The 26,168-nt window shown below is 42.8% G+C and overlaps 1 protein-coding gene across 2 annotated transcripts in view; it reads left to right on the forward strand.

Annotated features, from left to right (window-relative positions):
• Nucleotides 1–26,100, forward strand: part of timeless (timeless circadian clock) — a 67,865-nt gene extending 41,765 nt beyond the window's left edge. For both annotated transcript variants that reach the window (XM_073071303.1, XM_073071302.1), the window contains 12 exons: nucleotides 3,526–3,671; nucleotides 4,151–4,239; nucleotides 7,164–7,287; nucleotides 7,760–7,842; nucleotides 8,153–8,295; nucleotides 15,282–15,507; nucleotides 18,941–19,009; nucleotides 20,278–20,396; nucleotides 23,065–23,263; nucleotides 23,799–23,874; nucleotides 25,079–25,158; nucleotides 25,728–26,100. In XM_073071303.1, coding sequence (XP_072927404.1) covers nucleotides 3,526–3,671; nucleotides 4,151–4,239; nucleotides 7,164–7,287; nucleotides 7,760–7,842; nucleotides 8,153–8,295; nucleotides 15,282–15,507; nucleotides 18,941–19,009; nucleotides 20,278–20,396; nucleotides 23,065–23,263; nucleotides 23,799–23,874; nucleotides 25,079–25,158; nucleotides 25,728–25,867 — 1,494 coding nt within the window. In that variant the 3' untranslated portion in view covers nucleotides 25,868–26,100. The remainder of the gene's footprint in view (nucleotides 1–3,525; nucleotides 3,672–4,150; nucleotides 4,240–7,163; nucleotides 7,288–7,759; nucleotides 7,843–8,152; nucleotides 8,296–15,281; nucleotides 15,508–18,940; nucleotides 19,010–20,277; nucleotides 20,397–23,064; nucleotides 23,264–23,798; nucleotides 23,875–25,078; nucleotides 25,159–25,727) is intronic.
• The last annotated feature ends 68 nt before the right edge of the window (nucleotides 26,101–26,168 follow it).

The raw sequence follows: 26,168 nt of genomic DNA on the forward strand, positions 1-26,168 counted from the left end.
GACCCTTTGCCCAGTGACCTTTTAACCTACTACAAGATCAGTCTAACTCTTCCTTTTCACATAGCCTTCCATTGTTATTTCATCCACGTACCTTTCTAAGAGTTGCTTAAACGTCTCTAATGTATCTGCCTCTGCCTCCACCCCTGGCAGTGCATTCCACACACTTGTCACTCTCTGTTTAAAAAATAACCTACCTCTAACATCTCCCCTTTACTTTCCTCCAATCACCTTAAAATTATGCCCCCTTGTATTAGCCATTTCTGCTCAACCATTCAAGGACATCAATTTTCTTCATTTGAAGCCACTCCATGGTTGCTCTGGCAGTGTGCTTTGGATTCTGGTCCTACTGGAAGATGAACATCCTCCCCAGTTTAAGTTTTCTGGCAGAGGCTAGCAGGTTTTTACCAGGATCTCTCTGTATTTAGCAGCATTTCCCATCAATCCTGATCAGATTTCCAGTCCCTACTGCTGAAAAGCATTCCCATGACATGATGCAACCTCCACCACACTTTACAGTAGGGATGATGTTACCTGGCTGATGTGCGGTATCAAATTTACGCCACACATACTGCTAGAAAAAGCATATCCTTGCCTGTAAAGACTTTACAAAGCATCACTTAGAAGATACTGTAAAGATGTGGAAGAACATCTTGCTGTCAGATGAGACTAAAGTGAAACGTTTTGGCCTCAACACTGAGCAGTACGTGTGGCATAAATACTGAGTTTAACCAACTACTGAGCAAAGGGGGATGAATACTTTTGAACTGTTGACATTTCAGTTTTTCAATTTTTAGTTTGTCATGCTTTATAATTTTCCATTTTTCTGGGGCTCTACTGTGAAAAAAGGAGCATGTGATTCACAAATGAAGATTATCAGATAAACTGAACAAAACCCCTGGTTGTAATACTCTTTTATGTGAACAAAGGGCTGGAGGCTGAATATTTTTCAAGGCACTGTACCAGCATGAGAACTTACAAACGAGGAATGGCTATTTAGAGGTGGTGCTGGACCATTAGCCACTGCTAGAATTATACCCAACAAAATCTGAGAAGGGGGTAAAAAATTCAAGGGCAACTAAACTACCTGGGACACAGTGCGTGAGACTGATTTAAGAGAGAAACATAATTAAATTTGCTTGGGATGATTAATGCCAACCATTCTATATCAGTAAGTAAATCAGCACAGAGAGCACTCAGAACCAAGGCTGAAATGCTTGGGAAACAATTTCAAATATGCTGTGACAGACTGTCAGCTTGATAACTAATACAAAGTTTGTCCAGCACAGCACAGATTCTCATACAAACTAACTTTTCGCATAGAATCAGTAAAGGATGAGTCCATCAAATTCTGGGCATTTCCTTAGCAGTTTGAGTGCTCAGCAAGATGTCGCTTAAACGCTGTGAATGTCTGGCTCCACCACCTCCTCATACAGTGTGTTCAATATCCCAAATTCCCCTATGGGTGGAAAAAAATCCTCCAACTTCCTCCACTCCAACATTTTACCTTAAACCTATGCCCTCTAATTATAGACACATTACTATGGTGAAAAGTTTCCTACCCTCTTAATGTCCCTCATAATTTTATAAATTTCTGTCAGGTTCCCCCTCAGCCTCCAACGCCCCACCCAGTCTCTCCTCTTAACTGCGGTACTCAATCCCAGGCATCATCCCCGGGAATGTCCCCTGCACCCCCTCCACTGCAATCACATCCCTCCTATAGTGTGGTGACCAAAACCGTACATAGTACTCCAGCTATGCCCTACCCAGTGTTTCATAAATTTGTACCATAATCTGCCTGCTCTTGTATTCTATGCACCAGCTAATGAAGGCAAGTCTCTTCTTAACCATCTCATCTGCCTGTGCTGCTGCTTTCAGGGATCCTTGGACATGTACTCCAAGGTCATGATTCTCAATACTTCCTTGTGTCCTATCACTGTGTTTATCCTAGCCTATTAGGCCTCCCAAAATGTAAGACTATGCATTTTCAGGAATAAGCTCACCTGCCATTTCTCTGCCCATCTTGCCAGCACTATTCAGTAGCTGAAAGACAATCTCTTCACTATCAACAATACCACCAACCTCCAAGTCCCCTGCAAACTTACAAATCACATTTCCTATGCTCACATCCAGATTGCTACATTGTGTTCGGTTCTGGTCGCCTCTTTATAGGAAGGATGTGGAAGCTTTAGAGAAGTGCAGAGGAGGTTTCCAGAATGCTGTCTGGATTAGAGAGCATGTCTTAGGAAGAAAGATTCAGCGAGCTAGGGTATTCTCTTTGAAGTAAAGGTGGATGAGAGGTGTACAAAATGATAAGAGACATAAGAGTGAACTGCCAGCAGAGTCCATAAACTATCAATTTCCAGGTAATCACCTTTACCTGCTAATGATTAAGATGGACTCCTGTACCTCTCATCTAAAACACCAAAGTTATGTCCAGAATTACAGTCCTGGAGCTTGTTAGTTCTTTCATAAATTACTGCAAAATGAACTGTGTTCAATCATAGAGCAATATAGCAGAGTAATAACCCCTTCAGCCCATCTAGTCCATGCTGGCCTGGTCTTCTGCCTAGTCCCATCTATTTGCACCCAGACCACATCCCTCCACTCCCTCCTATTCATGTATCTATTTGAAATTTCTCTTAAATGTTGCAATTGAACCCACAGCTAGTGCTTCCATTGGCAGCTTGTACACACTTGCACCATCCTTTGAGTGAAGCAGTTCCCCCTCAGATACCCCTTAAATATTTTACCTTTTACCCTAAACTTATGACCTCTAGTTCTAGCCTTATATAATCTGAGGGGGAACAGCCTGCATGCATTCACCCTATCCCTACCCCTCAATTTTGCATACATCTATAAGATCTCCCTTCATTCCCTGATTTATGAAGGCCACTGTACCAAAACTCTGTTTAACCCAATTTACCTGTGATTCTAATTTCAAGGAGTTTTGGATCTGTATTCCCAGGTCCTTTTGTTCTACCATACACCTCAGGGCCCTGTCATTCACTCTGTAAGTCCTATCCTGGTTTGTCCTCCTAAAGTGCAACACCTCACACTTGTCTGCATTAAATTCTATCTGCCAATTTTTCAGCCCTTTTTCCATCTGTTCCAGATCCCACTGCAAGCTTTGATAGTCTTCCTCACTGTCCACTATGCCCACAATCTTGGTGTCATCCGCGAATTTGCTGATCCAATTTACCACATTATCATCCAGATCATTGATATAGATGACAAATAACAATGGACCCAGCACTGATCCCTGTGGCACTCCACTAGTCACTGGCCTCCAGTCAGAGAAGCAATCCTCCACTACCACTCTCTGACTTCTCCTGCTAAGCCAATGTTGAATCCATTTGGCTACCTTATCCTGAATGCCAAGCGACCAAACCTTCTGGACCAGCTTCCCATGCGGGACTTTGTCAAAGATTTTGCTAAGGTCCATGTAGGTAACGTCCACCATCTTTCCTTCAACATGTTCTCTGTCCTTTCAACCTTGGTAACCTCAGTGTTTTGTTTTCATAACAGGAGCTGGTGAAGTTCTGCAGATACGTCTTGAACCGATTCTTTACCCTAGCTGCTAGCAACAGCAAGGCCTTCGTGGAGTTGCTTTTCTGGAAAAATATTGCAACCATTCGAGAAATGACTGAGGGTTACAGGAGAGATGAGGAAAGGCAAGTGCTTTCACCAAGAGAGCTTGGGAGGTTGTGCTGTGCTAAAACTGCAAGGTCCCAGCTAATTAAAACATTCAATTAAGCTGAAGATTGAGGCTCAAAGATGAGTGTTGTTGCTGCTTTGATAGTAACAACAATCCTTATTTTTAGATGGATGCTTGGACCCTACTGTAGCCTGTGGACCTGAAGTGCTCCTTGAATAGGCCTCTCGGCCCCTCAAAACTGTCCCACCATTCAGCATGATTGTTGCTGATCGCTCCCAGGCTTTATCTCCTCTCCTGTGCCAGTCCCTCAATTCCCTGATCTATTATTCAAGGAATGTTTAGTTGCCAAAGTGGACTCAACACAGAGTTTTTTTGTGCATGCTGACCGCCCTAATGGTGCCTTGCTTCTGTTAATAGAGTACTTGATGGTGTAACACAATAGTCAACAGCAGATACCAAAACAGATATAGTGGTGAATGTTTATGATTTTTTCAGTGGGACAAATAAAAAGACTCCAATGTGGACATCAGAAGAAGAGCAGGAACTTGAAACATTGTATCTAAGGTTCAAAGAGGAAGATGGAGGTATGTGTTACGTTTGAGGTTATTTCTGGATATATCCTAATTAAGTGGTGGACAAATGATCGGTGAAGATTCTTAGAGACAAATTTATGAGTATTTGGAGAAGCATGGTTTGATTAGGGTTAGTCAGTGTAGCCTTGTGAGGGACAGGTCATGGCTCGTGAGCCTGATTGAATTCTTTGAGGACGTAACAAAACACATTGATGTAGGTAAAGCAGTGGATGTGGTGTATATGGATTTTTATTAAGGCATTTGATAAAGTTCCCCATTCAGAAAGTCAGGAGGCATGGGATCCAGGGAAATTTGTCTGTGTGGATTCATAATGGACTTCCCCATAGATCATATATGTCAAACTCAAGGCCCGCGGTGGAATTATCTTTGGCCCGCGAGATAATATCTAATTACTATTAAAGCTGGCCCCAGTAATCGAAGCGCCTATGGCGTATGATATGGCTAATGCTGAGTTTATTCAGGTACCAGGTTTTCAGGGTTTTTAGTGTTTATTCGGCAGTCTTGCTCGGCAGTCTTCTTCATAAGAAACGGAATTTGTAAAGTGAAACACTTTGTAGTTATAGCAGAGACTGAGACACATGAGAGCAGGCTGAAAAAACGGAGGCAACGAAAGCTGTGTTTGCACGCGTCCGACTGATCCGGCCCGCATGAAGCTGCATTTTGCTCAATCTGGCCCGTGACCTAAAATGAGTTTGACACCCCTGCCATAGATGGTTGTAGATGGAGTATATTCTCTCTGGAGGTTGGTGACCACAGGAATCTGTTTTGAGACCAGACCTCTGCTCAGTGTGATTTTTTTTTTTAATGACTTGGATGGGGAAGTGGAAGTGTGGGCTCAGAAGAAGAGCAAGAACTTGAAACGTTGTATCTAAGGTTCACTAACGAAGGTTAGTGGAGATGTGGATTGTGTGGGATTTTATTGCAGGTTGTAATGGGACATTGACAGGATGCCAAGCTGAGCTGAGAAGTGACAGATGGAGTTTAATCTGGAAAAGTGATTCATTTTGGAAGGTTGAACTTGAAGGCAGAATGCAGGGTTAGTGACAGGATTCTTCACACTGTGTACGGACAGATGGATCTGTGATCTATATCTATAGATCTCACAAAGTTGCCGTTTAGGTTGAACGGGTGGTTAAGAAGCCGCATGGTGTGTTGGCCTTTATTAGTCGGGGATAGTGTTCAAGAGCTGTGAAGTAATGTTGCACCTCTATAAAACCCTAGTTAAACCACACTTGGAATATTGTGATCACTTCTGGTAACCTCATCATAGGAAGGATGTAGAAACTTAGTGGGCATGAAGTTGAGATTTAGCAGGATGCTGCCTGGATTAGAGAGCATGTCTTATGAGGATAAATGGAATGAGCTAGGGGTCTTTAGAGTGAAGGTTAATGAGAAGTGACTTGCTAGAGGTGTAGAAGATGAAAAGAGTCATTGATTGGATAGCTAGAGACTTTTTCCCAGGGCAGAAATGGCTAATACCAGGAGACATAATTTTAAGGGGATAGAAGGAAAGTATAAGGGGGGGGTGTAAGAGGTACATTTTTTACACAGAGTGGTGGGTGTGTGGAACACCCTGCCAGAGGTGGTGGTAGAGGCAGATATATTAAGGATGCCTGAGAAACTCTTAGATAGGCACATGAATGATAGAATATAATTCAAAAGGTTCAAGATTCAAAGTACAGTTATCATCAAAGAATGTATAAAATGATACAACTTTGAGATTTGTCTGCTTACAGGCAGCCACAAAACAAGAAACCTGAAAGAACCCAATTTAAATAAAAGATCAACACCTGATGCGCAAAGAGAAAAAAACACAAATCATGCAAACAATAGCGAGCAACAGCAGTCTGAACCAAATTGAGTCCTTCAATTCTTATCCCCGGAGTAGGCCCAAGCCTCGGTTTCAGTTCCTCATATTAACAGGGCAAATCGCTGTGAAGCTCGCAACACGAAGCACAGCAGTTGGGGCAGTCTCACAGCCTCAGCGTAGTGGAGAGAGGAGTGAATGTCGCAGGAGAGCAAGTGAAGTCAGCCTGACTCTCGCTTCTGGTCCCAGCACCCTGCCTTTCCAGTCTTTCTGGGCTGGCATTCAAATTGTCCAAATGGTGGATCCTGCCTCACATTAAGACCCAGGCCCCACTGCAGCAAGACACTTCAGAGCTAAACCACGCCATCCAGCAGTTCACTCTGGGCTTCGTCGCCCAGCCCGAAGCTGTTCTCGACTTTTCCAAATCTGCTCGGTACTTAAGAGTGATTCAACTTCACACCCAGCTTAGTTAGCATTGAAACTCCCCTGCCTCAATTCTCTCTGAATCGCTCACTCCAGCTCCATCTGTGTCAATTTTGCAACACAAGCGCGGCTCATCCCTTTAATTGGCTTTGCCTTTGTTCCCCTCTTCATTGTTTGCGATGATAGTTTACCACAATTTACTGCAGAAAAGGTGTTATAAATAATGTTTTTTGTCAAATTTCTTGCTTTTTGAGCTGCCAGTAAGCTGTTGCTCACTTTCAGAAGCAATTTAGGAGGGAAGGGTGAGATTTCTCAGAGTAGATTAAAAGGTTGATACCATATCATTGGCCAAAGGATCTGTACTGTGCTGCAGTGTTCTATATTCTACGTGCACAGTTGACTCCCCTGCATCCTACCCTGCCCAGAAGTAATTTGATGCTTCTGTTTAAATTTCAATCATTAATTCTTACAGTCCAAAGAAGGATATTTGGATCCATTTATGGCTGTGCTAATTCTTTGGTTAATATATCCAACTATTTCTAACCCCTTGCTCTTTCCCCATTTCTCAGTAATTTTTCCCCCTCAGGTAGGTTTTGTATGTGGGATTTACGTACAGATTTCCCTTAGCTTCAGAGGGATGCTAACAATTATGAATGCCTACTTGGGATATTCTTTCCTTTTCCAGATAAAGATGTAATTGACAACATCATGGAACACATTAAAAATGAGACGAGAACCAGAAAGCAAATTGCTGCTAAACTTGTCCAGTTGAACCTGGTGGACAGCATCAAAGATCTGAAACGTGTCAAGTGAGTACAACAAACCTGGCATGCTGACCATAAGCTGGAAACTTGGTGTCATTTAGCTCAAAGGGCTGAGTTTTGCATCCTGGTCTCAATTTCCTTGAGGTGCAATTGTTCATTGGGCAATAACAGTTCATTGGAGCACCTTGCGGAGTAGTAAAATGTAAGTTTGGACCATGATTGTTCACTTTGTTTCCTTGTCTTATTGTAATATGGTCAGACAAGACTAGATGGTTTCTCAAATGGCAGGGAAATTTGAGGACAAGATGTGGTATGATATTCTTGGTCAAATTTTAAAGGCTAATCTTCGAGTAGAATTACTAGAGGGTCAGGAGTGCACTATTACTTGTGGTCAGGGATGCTGTGGCCCTCAAAAAGGGAAGGAAGGAGTTGAGGTACTTTAATAATCAATTTGTGGGAGATGTAATTACTGTATCTTAAATGAGATTCATTTTAACTTTGTTTTTGTTGTTTTAAGGAAGGGGACTAAGATTGTGCTTTGGAGAGAGGAGCAGGAAATGGAGCTTGAGACATTGTTTGTGGAGTTCAGAGGATCAGATGGTACGTTGTTTTAGCTTTGTGATAGCTGGAATAGATTTGCTTGTAGCTTCTTGAAAAATATTGACTCTTATGAGAAACTGCACCCCTTCTTCGCTGCTCTTTCTCCGAAAGCTAATTAACAAGGTTCTGATGCTGAAATTTGTTAACCAAATGCAGAAGAGGAACAAATCTTCAGACTGGCAACCCTTAATGATTTAGTTATTCTTTAAAATAATTCCTTTAGTATCTATCCATTTAATAATTTGTGCATTGTAACTTGACATGGGAGCAGAGCAATTGATAAAGATCGTCTTTTGTTTTTGATCCAAAGATGTCCTTGGTAATATCATGAAAAACATAACCCATAAACGATCCAGAGCCAGAATTATTGATAAATTGATCAGTATGGGCCTCGTTTCTGATAGAAAGGAACTCTACAAGAAGAGGAGGAAACTCACAAAGACGGGAAGCCAGGTACTTGCACATTTCTGTGGCGTTATACGTTAATCCCATTTGCCTGAGTTCCAGTTCCTGTTGCTGCTGCATCATCTGGTCACTGTAAGGATGCTTCAGCTTCCTTTACTGGCCTGAGTTTGTTCAAAATAGAAGACAAAGTTTTGCATTTACACTGCACCTTCCAAAATATTTAAATAGCCAATGAATTGATGCTTAAATTCACAACACTTTGGCTCATACTAAGCCACTATTGAGGACAAAACATTAAACCTGATTATCTCTGTGAAAGTGTATGCATGAGAACTGATTGAAATGAGTTGATTATGATGACACGTTTAAGCATGCTCCTGACACACTGGTTTTTGGTAAGAAGCACTTGGATGTTCTCAAGAATGAAGATTGTTTATTGTCATTCTTCAGTACACAAGTATAAAGGAGAACAAATGTTACTCTGGATGCAATGCAGCATCAACAACACAATAAGCATAAAGGACACAAAAACACAATAAATGTAAATACTTCAGATGAGCTTGTATACAAAGATGTGGGCATCACTGAATCATGGCTGAAAAAAGATCATAGTTAGGAGCTTAACATCCAAGGATACACCTTGTATCAAGAGGATAGGCAGGTAGGCAGAGGAGTTGGGGTAACTACATTGGTAAAAAATGAAATTAAATCCTAAGAAAGAGGTGACATAGGATCAAAAGATGTAGAATCCTTGTTAAGAAACAGTCAGTGTTTGGATTGTTTCTTTTCACGTTATATGTCAAAGATTTGGATGACTGAATAGATGGGAGTTATATAGGCCTCCACATACAGAATGTGGGGTACAAATTTCAACAGGAGATAGAAAAAGGCATATAAAAGGGGCAATGTTATGATAGTCATTGGGAATTTCAATATGCTGGTAGATTGGAAAAATCAGATTGTTGTTGGATCTCAATAGAAGGATCTTGAGGTGGCTTTTTAGAGCAGCTTGTGCTTGAGCCTACTAGGGAAAAGGCATTTCTGGATTGGGTGTTGTGTAATAGATTAGATTTAAGGAATTTAAGATAAAGGAACCTTTAGGACACTGTGATCATATGATATAATTCAACCTGCAGTCTTAGAGGGAGAAGCTAAAATCAGATGTATCAGTATTACAGTGGAGCAAAGGGAATTACAGAGGCACGAGAGAGGATCTGACCAAAGTTGATTGGAAGGGGACACTAGCAGGGATGACAGCAAATCAGCAACGGCTGGAGTTTCTGGGAGCAATTTGGAAGGCACAGGATAGATACATCCCAACGATAAAGAAATATTCTAAGGGGAGGATGAAGCAACCATGGGTGACAAGATAAGTCAAAGATAGTCACCTGGACCAGATGGACTACACCCCAGGGTTCTGAAAGAGGTAGCTGAAGAGATTGTGGAGGCATTAGTAATGATCTTTCAAGAATCACTAGATTCTGGAATGGTTCTGAAGGTCTGGAAAATCACAAATGTAACTCCACTCTTAAAGAGGGGAGGGAGGCAAAAGACAGGAATTTATAGGCTATTATTTACCTTGATTTCAGTGGTTGGGAAGATGTTAAGAGTATTATTAAGGATGTGATTTCAGAGTACTTGGAGGCACATGATAGGATAGGCCGAAGTCAGCAATGGTTTCCTTAGAGGAAATCTTGCCTGGCAAATCTGTTGGAATACTTTGAGGAAATAATAGGCAGAATAGACAAAGGAGAATCAGTGGATATTATTCACTTGGATTTTCAGAAGTCCTTTGACAAGATGTTGCACACAAGGCTGCTAAACAATATGAGAGCCCATGGTATTACTGGAAAGATACTAGCATGTTTTGAAGATTGACTGGCTGGCAGGAAGCAAAGTGTGGGAAGCAAAGCCTTTTCTGGTTGGCTGCCAGTGACTAGTGGTGTTCTGCAGATGTCGGTGTTGGGGCTATTTGTTTTCACATTATATGTCAATGATTTGGATGATGGAATAGATGGCTTTGTGGCCAAGTTTGCAGATGATACAAAGATAGGTGATGGGGGAGGTAATCCTGAGGAAGCAAGGAGTCTGCAGAAGGACTTCGATTGGGAGAATGGGCAAAGAAGTGAAGTATATGATCATGCACTTTCAATTTAGGAATAAAAGCATAGACTATTTTCTAAATGGGGAGAAAATACAAAAATTAGAGGTGCAAAGGAACTTGGGACTCCTTGTGCAAGATTCTGTAAAGGTTAACTTGCAGGTTGAGTCTGGTAAAGACGGCGAATGCAATGTTAGCATTCATTTCGAACCGGCTAGAATACAAAAGCAAGGATGTAGTGCTGAGGCTTTATAAGGCATTGGTTAGACTGCACTGGGAGTATTGTGAGCAGTTCTGGGCCCGTTGTCTAAGAAAGGACGTGCTGGCATTGGAGAGGGTCCTGAGGAGGTTCATGAGAACGATTCCAGGATTGGAAAGGTTAACATATGAAGATTGCTTAGCTCTGGGCCTGTACTCGCTGGAGATCAGAAGAATGAGGTGGGGTGTGGAGGTTGGATTCTCATTGAAACCTATTGAATATTGAAAGGCCTAGATAGAGTGGATGCGGAGAGGATGTTTCCTATAATTCGAGAGTCTAAGGCCAAAGGGCACATCCTTAGAATAGAAGGACATCTCATTCGAACAAAGAGGTGAGGAATTTCTTTAGCCAGAGGGTGGTGAATCTGTTCAATTGATTCCTACAGACAGCCATGGAGGCCAAGTTATTCCATATACAGTGCCTATAAAAAGTATTCACCCCCCAGGGAAGTTTTCCTGTTTTATTGTTTTACAACATTAAATTGCAGTGGATTTAATTTGGCTTTTTAATGCTGATCAACAGAAAAATACTCTTTCACGTCAAAGTGAAAACAGATCTCTGCAAAATGATCTAAATTAATTACAAATATAAAACACAAAATAATTGATTACATAAGTATTTGCCCCCTTCAAGTCAGTATTTAGTAGATGCACAAAGTACACTGCAGATGCTGTGGTCAAACCAACACGTACAAACAAGCTGGATGAACTCAGCAGGTCGGGCAGCATCTGGTGAAATGAGCAGTCAACGTTTCCAGCCGAGACCCTTCGTCAGGACTGAAGAAGGAGGGGGCAGGGGCCCCATAAAGAAGGTGGGGGGAGGGGGAAGGTGCAGATGAAAAACCAATCAGAGGAAAGATCAAGGGGTGGGGAAGGGGAAGCAGGGAGGGGATAGGCAGGAGAGGTGAAGAAGGAATGTAAGGGGAAAGCACTATGGGTAGTAGAAGAAGGCAGAATCATGAGAGAGGTGATAGACAGCTAGAAGAGGAGGCAGAGTGAAAGTGTGATAGGGGAAGGGAGAGGGAGGGAATTACCGGAAGTTGGAGAATTCGATGTTCATACCAAGGGGCTGGAGACTACTCAGACGGCATATGAGGTGTTGCTCCCCCAACCTGAGTTTGGCCTCATCATGGCAGTAGAGGAGGCCATGTATGGACATATCTGAATGGGAATGTGAAGCAGAGTTGAAGTGGGTGGCAACTGGGAGATCCTGTCTGTTGTGGCGGACGGAGTGGAGGTGCTCGACGAAGCGATCCCCCAATCTGCGTTGGGTCTCGCCGATGTAGAGGAGGCCACACCAGGAGCACTGGATGCAATAGATGACCCCAACAGACTCACAAGTGAAGTGTTGCCTCACCTGGAAGGACTGTTTGGGGCCCTGAATGGTGGTAAGAGAGGAGGTGTAGGGACAGGTGTAGCACTTACACTTGCAGGGATAAGTGCCAGGTGGGAGATCTGTGGGGAGGGACATGTGGACCAGGCAGTCGCGGAGGGAACGATCCCTGCGAAAAACAGAGAGGGGTAGAGAGGGAAAGATGTGCTCGGTGGTGGGGTCCTGTTGAAGGTGGTGGAAGTTGCGGAGGATAACATGCTGGATCCGAAGGCTGGTGGGGTGAAAGGTGAGGACAAGGGGAACGCGGTCCCTGTTGTGGTGACGGGAGAATGGAGTGAGGGCCAAAGTGCGGGAAATGGAGGAGATGCAGGTGAGGGTGTCATTGATGGCGGCAGAAGGGAAACCACGATCCTTAAAAGAAAGAGGACATTAGTAGATGCACATGGCAGCAATTACAGCCTTGGGTATGTGTGGATAGGTCTCAATCAGCTTTGCAGATTTAGACGCTGAAATTTTTCCCCATTCTTCTTTACAAAACTGTTGAAGCTCTGTCATGTTGCTTGGGGATTGTGAGTGAATAGCTCTTTTCAAGTTCAGTCACAAATTCTCAATTGGATTGCGGTCTGGAATTGGACATGGCCACTCCAGGACATTAAACTTTGATGTTTTTAAGCCATTCCTGTGTAGCTTTAGCTTTATGCTTGGGGTCATTGTCTTGCTGGAAAACAAATCTTCTCCCATGTTGCAGTTCTCTTGCAGACTGCATCAGGTTTTCCTCCAGGATTTCCCTGTATTTTGCTGCATTCATTTTACCCTCTACCTACACAAGCCTTCCAGGGCCTGCTGCAGTGAAGCATCCCCACAGCATGATGCAGCCACCACCATGCTTCACACTAGGGATGGTGTGTCTTTGATGATGTGTGGTGTTTGGCTAACGGCAAGCATAGCGTTTAGTCTGATGGCCAAAAACCTCAATTTTGGTTTCATCAGACCATAGAACCTTTTTCCAGCTGACTTCAGAGTCTCCCACATGCCTTCTGGCAAACTCTAGCTGAGATTTTGTGCGAGTTTTTTCAACAGTGGCTTTCTCTTTGCCACTCTCCCATAAAGCTGTGACTGGTGAAGCACCTGGGCAACAATTGTTGTATATGCAGTCTCTCCCATCTCAGCCAATGAAGCTTGTAACTCCTCCAGAGTTGTCATAGGTCTCTTGGTGGCCTCCCTCACTAGTCCCCTTCTTGCATGGCCACTCAGTTTTTGAGGACGGCCTGCTCTAGGCAGATTTACAGTTGTGTCATATTCTTTCCATTTCTTGATGATTGACTTAACTGTACTGCCAAGGGATATTCAGTGACTTGGAAATTTTCTTATATCCATCTCTTGACTTGTGCTTTTCGTGGAGTTGCTTGGAGTGTTCTTTTGTCTTCGTGGTGTAGTTTTTGCCAGGATACTGACTCACCGGCAGTTGGACCTTCCAGATACAGGTGTATTTTTACTACAGTCAATTGAAACACCTTGACTGCACACAGATCTCTATTTAACTAATTATGTGACTTCTTAACCAATTTGGCTGCACCAGTGATGATTTGGTGCGTGATAAAGGGAGGGGAGTGAATACTTATGCAATCGATTATTTTGTGTTTTATATTTGTAATTAATTTAGATCACTTTGTAGAGGTCTGTTTGCACTTTGACACAAAGGAGTATTTTTCTGTTGATCAGTGTCAAAAAAGCCAAATTAGATTAAATGCTGTAAAACAATAAAACATGAAAACTTCCAAGGAGGTGAATACTTTTTTTATAGGCACTGTATTTAAAGTGGAGGTTGATGGGTTCTTGATTAGTAAGCGTGTCAAAGGTTATGGGAAGACGGCATGAGAATGGGGTTGAGAGGGAAAATAAACAAATGATTGAATGGTGGAGCAGATTCATTGTGCTGAATGGCCTAATTCTGCTCCTCTGTCTTCTGGTCTTATACAAGAGAAAATGAACATAGTACTGAATTTGGATGACCAGCCATGATCATATTGAATGGAAAAGACCAAATGGTTTACTCTTGCCTCTGATTACTCTGCCTTTGTGTTTTCCCTCTAAATTATTAAGCTGTAATTTCAATACTGTCTGCTCTCTTTTGTGATTCTGTGATCTTATTTTATGGCATGGCCGGCTGGTGGCGCAATGGCATCAGCGCCGGACTCCGGAGCGAAGGCTCCCGAGTTCGAATCCAAGTCAGGCCACCCCCGAGCACACTTTCCATTCGTGCCAGGTTGAGCGTCGAGCTAGCCACTCGGCCTTGTAAAAAAGTATAAAGGTCAAGTCAGGAACGTTCATACCGTGACCCGGTTAATCCGAAAGGAGACCAACAGCACGCGCCAGACAAGAATGGCTGACTGACTATCTGGTGCGACACGCAAAAAAAAATTTATGGCAGGCCAGGCTCCTGCATCTATTTCTGATGTACAATTCTCTGTCAGGAGGAAATTGTTTCCTACGATATTGAACCTTTCCAAGATTTAAAGATCTTAATCAAATGACCCTTCAGCTTTTGAGTTAATGGATTGGACACCCATTAGCACAACTTCACTCCCACCGAGTAAATTTGGGTAAATTTAGTCCAGAATATTTTTACTGTTGTTTTGTTTCAAGGTGCAGAAAAAATTGAAGGTGTATAATTTATACATTCTTTGATAGTAAATGTACTTTGAATCTTTCTGAGAAGTTATCCTGAGAATTCCTGTCAGAGGGGATTTCATTGCCTGTGTCTCCATAGAATTCCTTGTATTTTACTTATTCTGTTCAATATGTTGTTTCCGAAGTTCAACTGTCTACAATGTTTTACAATGTATCACTGTGTTTGTAGATTCTGATTCATTTATTTATCACATGTACATTGAAGCACACAGTGAAATGTGTCGTTTGTGTTGATGACTAGCACAATCTAAGGATGTGCTGGGAGCAGCCTGCAAGTGTCAACACATTCCAGTGCCGACAATGCTCAGCAGAACAACGTAAACAGCAGAAGCAAAAACAACAACAAAATAAATCCCTTTCCTCCCTCCCACCCACTGACACACATAGACAGTCCTCCAACCACAGGACAGGCGGCCTCAGGGCCTCCGACCCCCAGTGGACTCGCAGACATCAGCCCTTCGACTTTGGGCTTCAATCTATGGTTTCAAACCCAGTGCTCACCGATCATGAAACACTGAACTCCAGTTGTTCTATCTGGGCTCATTTTGTGTTTGCCTTAGTGTGGGCAGGTACGTGAAGATGTGTTTTTGAAGGGCAGCTGACTTCCCCTGAGTTATAAAAATTTCTTGCTATAAATTGTTATTTCTGAAGGAAGAAGATGATTTCCTAAATGATGTGGGATATGATCCTAGTCGGGGATTGTCTGAAGAGGAGGAGGAGGAGGAACTGGACAACAGTGACAGCAGTGAAGATGAAAGTGGAGAGCAGAACATCAAACCCAGACCAAGATATGCTGCAAAAGGAGATACACAGAGGATCGGTGGGTGGGAGCCTCACCCAGCAGTCCCAGCTCTGTGCTCCAAACTTAAACAGCAAGGTCAGAGATAAACGTAGAACTTGCACTTTTTGTTGGGTTTGTGTAAATGTTTGGGAAAAGTACTCCTACCCTCTTGCAAGTCGGAATCAAATGACAAAGTGGTTTTGTTTCTTAGTTTGAGTTGTAAAGTTAATCCCAGGATGAGGTGTTGGATACGTGTTATAGAGTCAAACAGCATGGAAACCGGTCCTTTGATCTAACTGGTCCATGCTGACCAAGCCATTTCCATTTGGCCCATGTTCCTCTAAACCCTCCACCACCACCAATGCTGCCCTTGCCCAAATCTCTTCCATTTTGCGCACGCTTACCCTCACCCTGTCCTCACCCCACCAGGGATAGGATTCCTCTTGTTCTCTCCTACCACCCTTCCAGCCTCCATGTCCAGCACATAATTCTCTGGAACTCCACTATCTCCAATGGGATCCCACCACCAGGCACATCTTCCCCCCCTCCCCGCCCCCCCACCCCACTTGCTGCTTATGCTGGGATTGCTCCCTTGTCCGTTCGTCCCTCCGCACTGATCTCCCCCCAGCAATTATCTTTACAAGCAGAACAAGTGCTACACCTCCTCCCTCACTACCATTCAGTGCCCCAAACAGTCTGTCCTAGTGAGGCAACATTTCACCGGTGCTCCTAGTGTGGTCTCCTGTATGTCGGTGAGACTGGGCGCAGATTGGAAAACCGCTTCACTGAGCACCTACGTTCTGTCTTCCAAAAAAGCAGGAGCTCCCAGTGGCCACCCATTCTGACGTGTCAGTCCATGGTCTCCTTTACTGTCGCAATGAGGCCATGCTCAGGTTGGAGGAGCAACACCTTATATTCCATCGGGGTAGCCTCCAACCTGATGGCATGAACATTGATTTCTTGAACTTCTGGTAATGCTCCCCACCTCTCCATCGTCATTCCCCACCCCCTTTTCCCTCTCTCACCTTATCTCCTTGCCTGCCCATCACCTCCCTCTGGTGCTCCCCCCTCCCCCTTTTCTTTATTCCATGGCCTCTCCTATCAGGTTCTCCCTTCTCCAGCCCTGTATCTCTTTTACCAATCAACTTCCCAAGTCTTTACTTCACCCTTCACTCTCCCCCCCCCCCCCCACCCAGTTTCACCTATCTGTGGTTCTTCCTCCCCGCCCTCCACTTTCTTTCTCTGACACCTCATCTTTTTTTCCAGTCCTGGTGAAGGGTCTCGGCCCAAAATTTACAGCAAGGCGACCAAAGCTGAGCGCAATGTTCCAAATGTAGCTGCACCAGTGTCTTGTTCAACTGCTATATAACATCCAAACGTATTTTATTTTTTATTTGTTACAGCACGGTAACAGGCCCTTTCAGCCCAACTACACCCATGTGATCGATTAATCTACTAACCCATATGTCTTGGAATGTGGGGGAAACCGGAGCACCCGGAGGAAACCCTTGCTGTCACAGGGAGAACGTATAAACTCCTTTCAGACAGCAACGGAATTGAACCCAGGTCACTGGCACTGTAATAACTGCTATGCTACCATGCTGCCCCTGAGCTGAATGGCCAGTTTGTGAGCTGTACAAATCTATGACTATAATTGTGATTTGCACTCATCACTAACTCCAGAGCCCAGAAGAGTAGCTCTTCCCCAATTCAATCACCCTTTGTCACTTGTAAAGTTAACTGATAATCTTTTGTACAGCTTTGAAGTTTCTTCTTTCGGAGTTTTTGTGTGAAATTACCTGTTCAAAGTTTAGTCGAAGCTGGGATGGTCATTTTTAACTCTGCTCCTCTAGTTTTAAATTCAGGTAGGAGCAATATTTTTTCTAATTAAATGTCACATAATATAGATATTCATCTCATGGATAGAACATTAAAACTGAGGCCCTTTCTGTTCTGTGAAGTGTATGTAAAGAATCCCATGGCCATATTTCAAAGCACAACAAAAGAGCTATCTTTGATCCTGGTACTCAACAGCCTGACTGATGAAGGCTGGCTTGTCAAAAGCTGCCTTCACCATCCCTGTCTACTGTAAGGATGCTTCAGCTTCCTTTACTGGCCTGAGTTTGTTCAAGATAGAATTTAAACAGTCTATTTTTGACTGCATTTAAACAGTCAATGAATTGGGGCTAACAGTCTCAACCTTTTGGTTCATACTGAGCCACTATTGAGGTAAAGCTTTAAATCTAATTATCAAACAGAGGTCCCTGTGAATGTGTGAATGCTTTGGAATTGGCTGAAAGGTGCCGATGATGGTGGTCATAAGACATGTGGTCTTGGTTTGCATACTAAGATATAGGAGCAGAATTAGGCCATTTGGCCCATCGAGTCTGCTCTGCCGTTCAGTTATGACTGGCTTATTATCCCTCTCAACCCCATTCTCCTGCCTTCTCCCCGTAGCCTTTGACGTCCTTACTAATGAAGAATCTATCAACCTCTGCTTTAATTGTACCCATTGACTTGGCCTCCACAGCCACCTGTGGCAATGGTGGGCATAACTTTAAGGTGTTGGGGAAAAAAGTATTGGGGGTGGGGGATGTCAGATGTAGGTTTTTTTTTGCAAAGAGAACAGTGGGACTTACTACCAGGGGTGGTGATACAGTGCATTAGGGACATTTAAGAGACTCACATGTACACACACGTACAGTATGATAAAAAAATAGAGGGCTATGTAGGAGGTAAGGTTTAGATTGATTTTGGAGTAGGGTAAAGGGTTGGATCGAAAGGCTCGCAATGTGCTGTATTCTGCTATGTTCTCCCCTCTTCCTTCAAAATGTTGCTCAGAAAATGGGATGTGTCAAAAAAAATAGTCCTTTTTCCCTCCCAGTTCCACAAAACACTTAGGTTTCTGAATAAACTGACTAAATGATTTCTGTGTAAATATAACAAATTATTTAATCCTGCTTTGTAAGGATCGGGGTGATGGGAAGGCAATCTAGACAAAATGGGTTAAAAATTGAATGGAGTATGTTTCTTCATGGATGTGTTGAAGATTTTGTTGGTATCTGGTGGGGGCAGTGATTGAGAAACTGATTCATAGAAAAGGAGTGCATCTGTTTATCCTCAGGCCCAGTTTCATCTCACATTGGTAGGTTAATTAGTTGCTGTAAAGTGTGTGGGTGAGTGGTAGAACTTGGGGAGAGTTGGTGGGAATGTTGGGAGAATAAAATGGGATTGCTGTAAATGGATGTACAATGATCAGTGTCTCAATGGGCTGAATGGTCTGATTCTATGTTGTATCTTTCTGAGTTACTGAATCTGCAGTATTTTTCTTTAAAATTAAATGATATTGTCTTGTTGGGATTTCACTCTTCCTGAGAAGTTTTAACTTACTGACTCCTATAAAATGTTAAGGAGTATTTTGATTTGAAACTGTTGTTTAATTGGAGCAGAGTTTCTCAGTCTGCATAGATTTTGATAATGTAGGACTACACGAGCTTCAGTAGATTAAAATGATTAATTTCAATTTCAGGTCTGACAAGTCCACTTTTGTGGCTGCAAAATTGCCTCAACAGAACAGCAGACAAACGAGAAGATGATGGTCAGTGCATTTTTTAAAATTCTTCATATTCTGTTGCTTTATTCACATGAAATTTTCAGTGTCCCATGATAATCACTGTAACAGGTTGCAACACCAGTGAAATTCAAACTTAAGAACACCTAAAAGTTATCTATTACATCCATAGGAACCCAGCTGAGGTCTAGGCAAGTGAAATGTCAATGTTTATGCATCACTGGTGATAGATTTCAGGCCAACGTATATAGAAAGAAAAACTTCCATTTCCTCAGTAGCTCAGCCTTGTTTATTGATCTTTTGTGGCTTAACTTTTCTCTAAAACCTCCAGTCCCGTAATCCTCCAAGGTTTCTGCTTCTCTGATTGTGACTTCTTGTTTATTCTGGAGTTCAGCTGCTCCATCATATCTTCAGCTGGCTAAGCCCTGAGCTCTAGAAATCCTTCCCTAAACCTGCCTGCCTTTCTCTCCTTTGAGACGTTATTAAAACCTCTCTGATCAAGCTGTTGGACTAGACAGAACAACAGTTTGGCAGAGACTAGATAGGCTAAAGGGCCTGTTTTTGCGTGACAAGGACAATTTTTCTTTGATCATTCTCCTGTGAAGCACTTGGGAATGTTAAGAGTGCTGTATGCAGAGAAGTTCACTTTTAAGTTGCTTACTTGAAAATTTACAAGGGTGTTGCTGGGACTTGAGGAAAGGTTGAACAGATTAGGACTTTTTCCCCATGTAGCACAGGAGAATAAGGGGAGATTTGAAAGAGGTATACAAAATTATGAGGGGTGTAGTTAGGGTAAATGCAAGCAGGCTTTTTTCCACTGAGGTTGGGTGAGACTAGATCTAGAGGTCATAGGTTAGGGGTGGAAGGTGAAATGTTTAAGGGGAACATGAGGAGGAACCTATTCACTCAGAGAGTGCTGTGAATGTGGAATGAGCTTCTGGCTTGAGTGGCAGATGCAGGTTCGAATAAACATTTAAGAGACATTTGGATAAATACATGGATGGGAGGGGTATGGAGTGCTGTGGTCCAGGTGTGGGTCAGTGGGACTAGACAGAACAACAGTTTGGCAGAGACTAGATAGGCTAAAGGGCCTGTTTTTGCGTTGTGCTGCTCTATGAGTCTGTGACTGCTCATCCAACCCACATCCTCAGGCTCTTGCCTCCCAGACAGTAAATGACTCAGAAAACTTCTAAAAATGGTTCCCTTAATTTAACTTTGAGTGCCTGCTTGAAAACACATGCTCTCCATGTTCTGGTGTGAGTTGTAATGTCTCCCACTCACTGATTTCTGTGCAGGGATTGTGATTGCTGTGCCACTTGTCCCCTTGTCTGAAGAAAATGAAGACGCTATGGAACATGAGATGTTCCAGAAGCTTCTGAAAAAAGTTGGAATCCGACCTCCTGCTGACGAACAGGTAAGTTAAGGGATGAATGCTAATTGAATCTAAGTGACAACGGTCAAGTTTTTGCCATAGAAGGAATGATGGTCCATTTCTTGCCACAGCAGTGCTGTGTCTTATTCATATCTGGTGATGTTTGTCTAACCACGATAACCACTTACTAGGTATATGCATTAGCTTTAGAAGTGTCCTTGTACATCGAAGGTTAATCTGATTATGTATCTCTTTGAAGCAGATTGTGAGTTTTAGTTTAATTTTTTTCCACTTACTGTAACCATTATACTTACGTGACATTTTGGGAATATACCTTGATGCTGCATGCTGAAAAGCCAACCATGCTTCAATGTTGCACTTCTGTCTTTAAGTCAGAAGTTTGTGTCCTTAAAGACTTAAATACAAGGTGTGGGCTGACACTGTATATATAAATGCAACCTACTTTCAATTGCTGCCGCTGTCTGTGCATTCAGCATGGGTTTCCTCTGGGTAATTCCAGTCCCCCCCCCCCCCCCCACATTCCAAAGATGTACGGGTTATAGGTTAATTGGTCACATGGGTTTATAATTGGGCAGTGCAGGCTCGTAGGGCCAGGAAGGCCTGTTACCAAGCTACATCTTTAAATATTAAAAAAAATACATTGAAGGACTTCTGTACTGTCCTGATGTATCATCATTCCATGAGACTGATGTAAACGATGCCATGACACTCCTTTGAAAGGGGAGTTATCTTGAGCCCTTATTTGTCCCTTAATCAACATATTTAAAACAGATGATCTGGTCGTTATCACATTGGTGTTTATTGGAGCTTACTGTGCACCTTCATGTAACTCCACAGCAGCAGTGCACTCCGTTACCTCCTGTAACTAAGAAGGTGGCCCATGAGAATATTTCTGTATGTTTGTGGTCTTCTGCTGCTGTAGCCCATCATGTTTCGACGTGTTGTGCATTCAGAGATGCTCTACTGCACACCACTGTTGTAACGTGTGGTTATTTGAGTTACTGTCACCTTCCTGTCAGCTTGAACCAGTCTCAGACTCTGACCTCTCTCATTAACAAGGCATTTTCACCCACAGAACTGCTCCTCACTGGATGGTTTTTGTGCATCACACCATTCACTGTGAACTAGAGACAGTTGTCTGTGAAAATCCCAGGAGATCAGCAGTTTCTGAGATACTCAAACCACCTCATCTGGCAACAACAAGTCACTTAGATCACATTTCTTCCCCATTCTGTAGATGACTTGTTCAGTGCCAAAAAATACTCGAAGTTTGGCTGGATAAAGAGTCTGGAACCGGAGCCCCTATTCTTTAAGTGTTTTTCTGATGGTGCAGTAAGCCTTTCTTTTCATAAGTATTTCAGTCGGGTAGTCTTGATCAAAAAATACTCTTTTCCCGTCGTAATAAATCTCTCGTTTTTTCCAAGCAGAGCTAATCTCTTTAATTTTATACTCCTGAAAGTAGATGACCACAGACCTTGGGTTGGAACCTTGTGGTGGTTTGGTTCCAAGAGATTAATGGCAGCATTGTATGCCGAGGGCAGCATCGGGAAGGGACAACCCTGTTTTAATGTTTTTCCAGCAATTCCTGTATATTGTCTCCTTCCCCCTCCTCAGAAATTCCATGGATACGTATGTTATTCCTGCGTGATCGCACCTCCAGGTTCATTAGTCGAGCTTGAATAATCTCCTTAAGTACCAGTGTGTGGGAAAGAACCTCCCTGGCTTCGGCCTTCCATTCCTCCACTTCTGCCACCCTTTGCTTCATATCCTCAACTCTGCCCGTTATTTCTTTTAAATCACCAACAATAGCATTCAACTTCTGGTTAATTTCATCTCTGAAATCCACCAGTTCCTTCTTTAGAAAACCCACGGAATCACTCAGTTCTTTTCTCATATCCAAACGAAGTGCCTGTATTTCGGCCATGATGTTTTCATGAACAGCCTCCATATCCTCGTGTCCAGCTTGGTTGCCAGCGCCAACGTCAGTGTCCTCACCGTCAGTCGGTATTTTATCGCTTGTCTTCAGGTTTTGTTGCGGTTTTCCTCTTGTCTTTCTTTTGTTTCCCCCTTTCATGCTACAAGACCCACTTTTCTATTTAAATAACCGAAATAAGACCATCTTACTGATTATGCTGCTGGCTGTATCTGCGCCATACCGGAAGTCCCAACATTTCTTCCCCATTCTGATATTTGGTCTGAACAATAATTGAACCTCGACCACGTCTGCATGCTTTTCTGCATTGAGTTGCTGCCACACGATTAGCTGATTAGATATTTGCAATTATGCGCAGGTGTACCCAATAAAGTGGCCATTGAGTGTTCTTCAAGGCTTGTAAAATACTTGGGGATTTTACCAAAGTTGTGACCAACACTGACCAAACCCAGGCTTTAAAAGGGAATGAAATTGATGCTGATACTCTAAATAAGGAAGGTTGGTAGGAACATTATGAGGACTCGTGAGAATTCTGAAGATGTGGACAAATGGTTCACAAACCAAGGGTTCAAGGAGCAGAGGCAGGGTTTAAAAATATTTGTGAGTTCAGATGGACATGTTTGAAATGATTGAAGGGTCAACCAAAAATTGTTGGGTACAATTGGATTGTCTAGTTTCCGTTACAACTTTGCTTTTGTTCTTTTCTCCCCCTTCCTCTACAATCATTTCTACATTGGTTTTTTTTTTAATTTCCAGGAGTCTTTTTGGAGGATTTCTGCTAACCTGAGTGCCCTGCAGTTACGTAAGATTGCTTCAGTTCTCGCCCTGCAGGACAGTGATGATGGTGAAAAAGGAGCGGCGGAGGAAGTGGATGAAAATGTTAGTGCTGATCGTAAGTCTGAGGCCTTGCGAGCTCTTGTGATGGCCAGGGAGAGGCGTGCTGCTCCTCTTAAAGGTATTGGTGGAAATTAACTTTGCAACTGAAGCTTGTGGTGTTGTGTTTTTTGTCTTGTGTAACTTGTTAGTTGCGATAATGTTTCATCTTGCTGTGTAGAATTGTAGCTGTATATTCACCAGGTACGCTGTTTTGGGCGACTACTGAATGAGCTGCTTCCAAGACCATTAGGTTGTGATTGTAGAGCTAAGCAGGTTAAAAATTCCCGGGGGTGGGGGGAGGGAATGGGACAACAGCAGTGCTAGTGGTGAGATCAGGATTAATTTCCCACTGCTGTCTGTAAGGAGCTTGTACGTTCTCTGTGTGACTGTGTGGGTTTCTCCGGGTGATCCGGTTTCCTCCCACCTTCCAAAGATGTATGGTCAGTGTTAGGGTTAGTAATTTGCGGGCACTGGAAGCATGGTGACACTTTTGGGCTGCCCCCAGTACATCCTCTGGCGATGTTGGGTGTTGATGCTAACAACATATTTCACGTATTTCTCAATATACAAATAAAGCTAAACTTTAAAAGTGATGTTTATTTTATATTTTACAGGCAGTGACGATGAACCTGAAGTGAGAGCCAGTGGTGCCTTTGAGTCTGCCTCTGGATCAGACAGCGACACTAAAAGGTAAGTGATTAACAATGTTGTGTGGTTGGTTAATGCCAGTACTCTGAGCCTGGTAGTCCAGCACCAGCAGTGGGAAGAATCCATCCTGTTGACCAGTGAGGAAATGGGGAGGTCAGGCAATAAACAGCCAATGTACAACGTTTAATTGTCAAGCCTCCTGGCTCATGACAAAGCAGGAGTGGAGAACTTGGGAGGAGAGTACTATCCGTTACAGGAGAGTAGATGATACGGCAAGTTTCCTTCACCTCGGCTGGTGAAAGAGTTTTGCACTCTACAAGCACAAGATTCTGTAGATGCTGGAAGTCTGGAGCAATGCACGCAAAATGCTGGAGGACCTGTGGAGAGGAATAAACAGTTGGCATTTTGTCCGAAGGGTCTCGGCTCGAAAAGTTAACTGTTTGGTCTTCTCCAGGGATGCTGCCTAATCTGCTGAGTTCTCCCAGCATTTTGTGTGCATTATTGAATGTTTGCTACTGCCTCAAGAGACCAAATATGCAGTGTCTGCACCTTAAATGTAGGCTTCTGTGATGTTTCACCTTGTCTTTCGTACACTGTAACAGTGACAGCACTTCAAATTGTTTTCATTGGTTCTAAAATGGTTTGGGTTATCCCGAATTAGTAAAAGCTTCTTTCTTCCCTCAACACTCTTGTCACTGAGACCCCGGACTTCATAAGTCTGGAGTGTTGCATCCAGTTCTGATTGCTGCACTTTTGTGATGGGGAGATTTACTGGAATAGTTTCCAGGATAAAAAATTTCAGCTGTAAGCTTAGGCCGGAGAATGGAACTGTTCTCCTTGGACCAAGAAAGGCTGAGAGAAGATTTGAAAGAAGTGTACAGGTTTAGAAGGGACAAAGGAAATGAGGGGAATACTTCGTCAATGTAAGGAGAGATGATCCAGAATTCATTGCTTGTAAGGAGTGCTGGAAACAGTCAAACAGGATTAGATAGATACGTGGGGGAAGATAGTTCTCAAAACTATGAGGTAAGGATTGGGGGAAACTGGCTTGGCTGATCTGCATGGAGCTGGTATGGACTAGATGGGATGAAGGGGCTCCAGTCCCTATCACGTGTATCTCTGTTTGGATATGACTTGCACCTTTTGTCCTGACCTGCCGAGTTCCTCCAGCATTTTGCTCTGCTCTCTGTTGCTCTGCTTCTACTGTATGGATTCAAACCAGATTTTATATTCTCTCTTATTTCAGTGATGGTGAGAAGACCAAAGCCAAACATTTGCTAAAGCGAAGTCGCATTTTTGACAGTGACAATGAAATGGATGACAAAGGTAAGATAATTTTACTTAAATTTTTTAAACTGTAGGATGCTTATTTTCCCTTCAGGAAGATAAAGTGCATTCAGTAATTATAAGCAATGTTCAACAATTCATGCAAATCATTTCCCTCTTTTTTTATTCCCCTCACCTCAGCAAATCTTGCTCTAAAATTGGACTGTTCATTTTGTAGCTTACCTGTTGAGTCTGCACGACCACATTGTGAAGGCCTGAATGTCCATAATAAACTAGAATCTGGCCTTCGCCGCATTCCCCCGACCATGAAAGCACAGAGACTCAGAGAGTCTGGAGCCACTAACTATTACACATTAATGCTAGAAGCTGGAATAAAAACTTGTTACATTAGCAGGAAATGCTGGAAGCACTCAGTAGATATGGCAGTATCTGTGAAGAGAGAAACAGTTAACACCAATGTTTATGACCTCCTGAATATTTCCATTTTCTGGCTTCATTTCATATTTCAGGCATGTACGATTTCTTTGCTTTTTGGTAGAAGCTAGGATGCATTTAAAGCACAGACAGGAATTGTTACTAACTCCACTGTTTTGATGATCTTGAATAAGGACTTTCAGTTGAAGGCACACCTGAAGTGGAGGCGATGGAGGACTCTGAGCCAAACTCCGATGTCTCTGACTCCAAACTCACCCACAGAGTGGTCAAACGACGCCGGCGAGCAATTGAAGATGATGATGATGATGAATAATTGATTGACCTTGATAAACTTAAGTCATTTGAAGTGGTTTTGAACACTGGGTCACACAAAAAGTAACTTGTAACCAAGGAGTAATGTCATGAACAAAAACTAATGTTCATTATGTAAGTTTTGTAAGCAATTTCATTCAAAGGATGAAGTGTTACATTTTATCTACCTTAAATCATCCTTGTTTGCAGTCAAACACTCTTTAGTAAAATCTATTAAAATTAATAAAAACTCTCTGTAAAGTTGAAAGTATCCTTTTTTAAGAAAAATTGTCCTGGTATCTTGTGAAAGGGAAGAAGAGCAC

This window comes from Hemitrygon akajei, chromosome 18 (genome assembly GCF_048418815.1).
Source record: "Hemitrygon akajei chromosome 18, sHemAka1.3, whole genome shotgun sequence".
Taxonomy (NCBI): Eukaryota; Metazoa; Chordata; class Chondrichthyes; order Myliobatiformes; family Dasyatidae; genus Hemitrygon; species Hemitrygon akajei.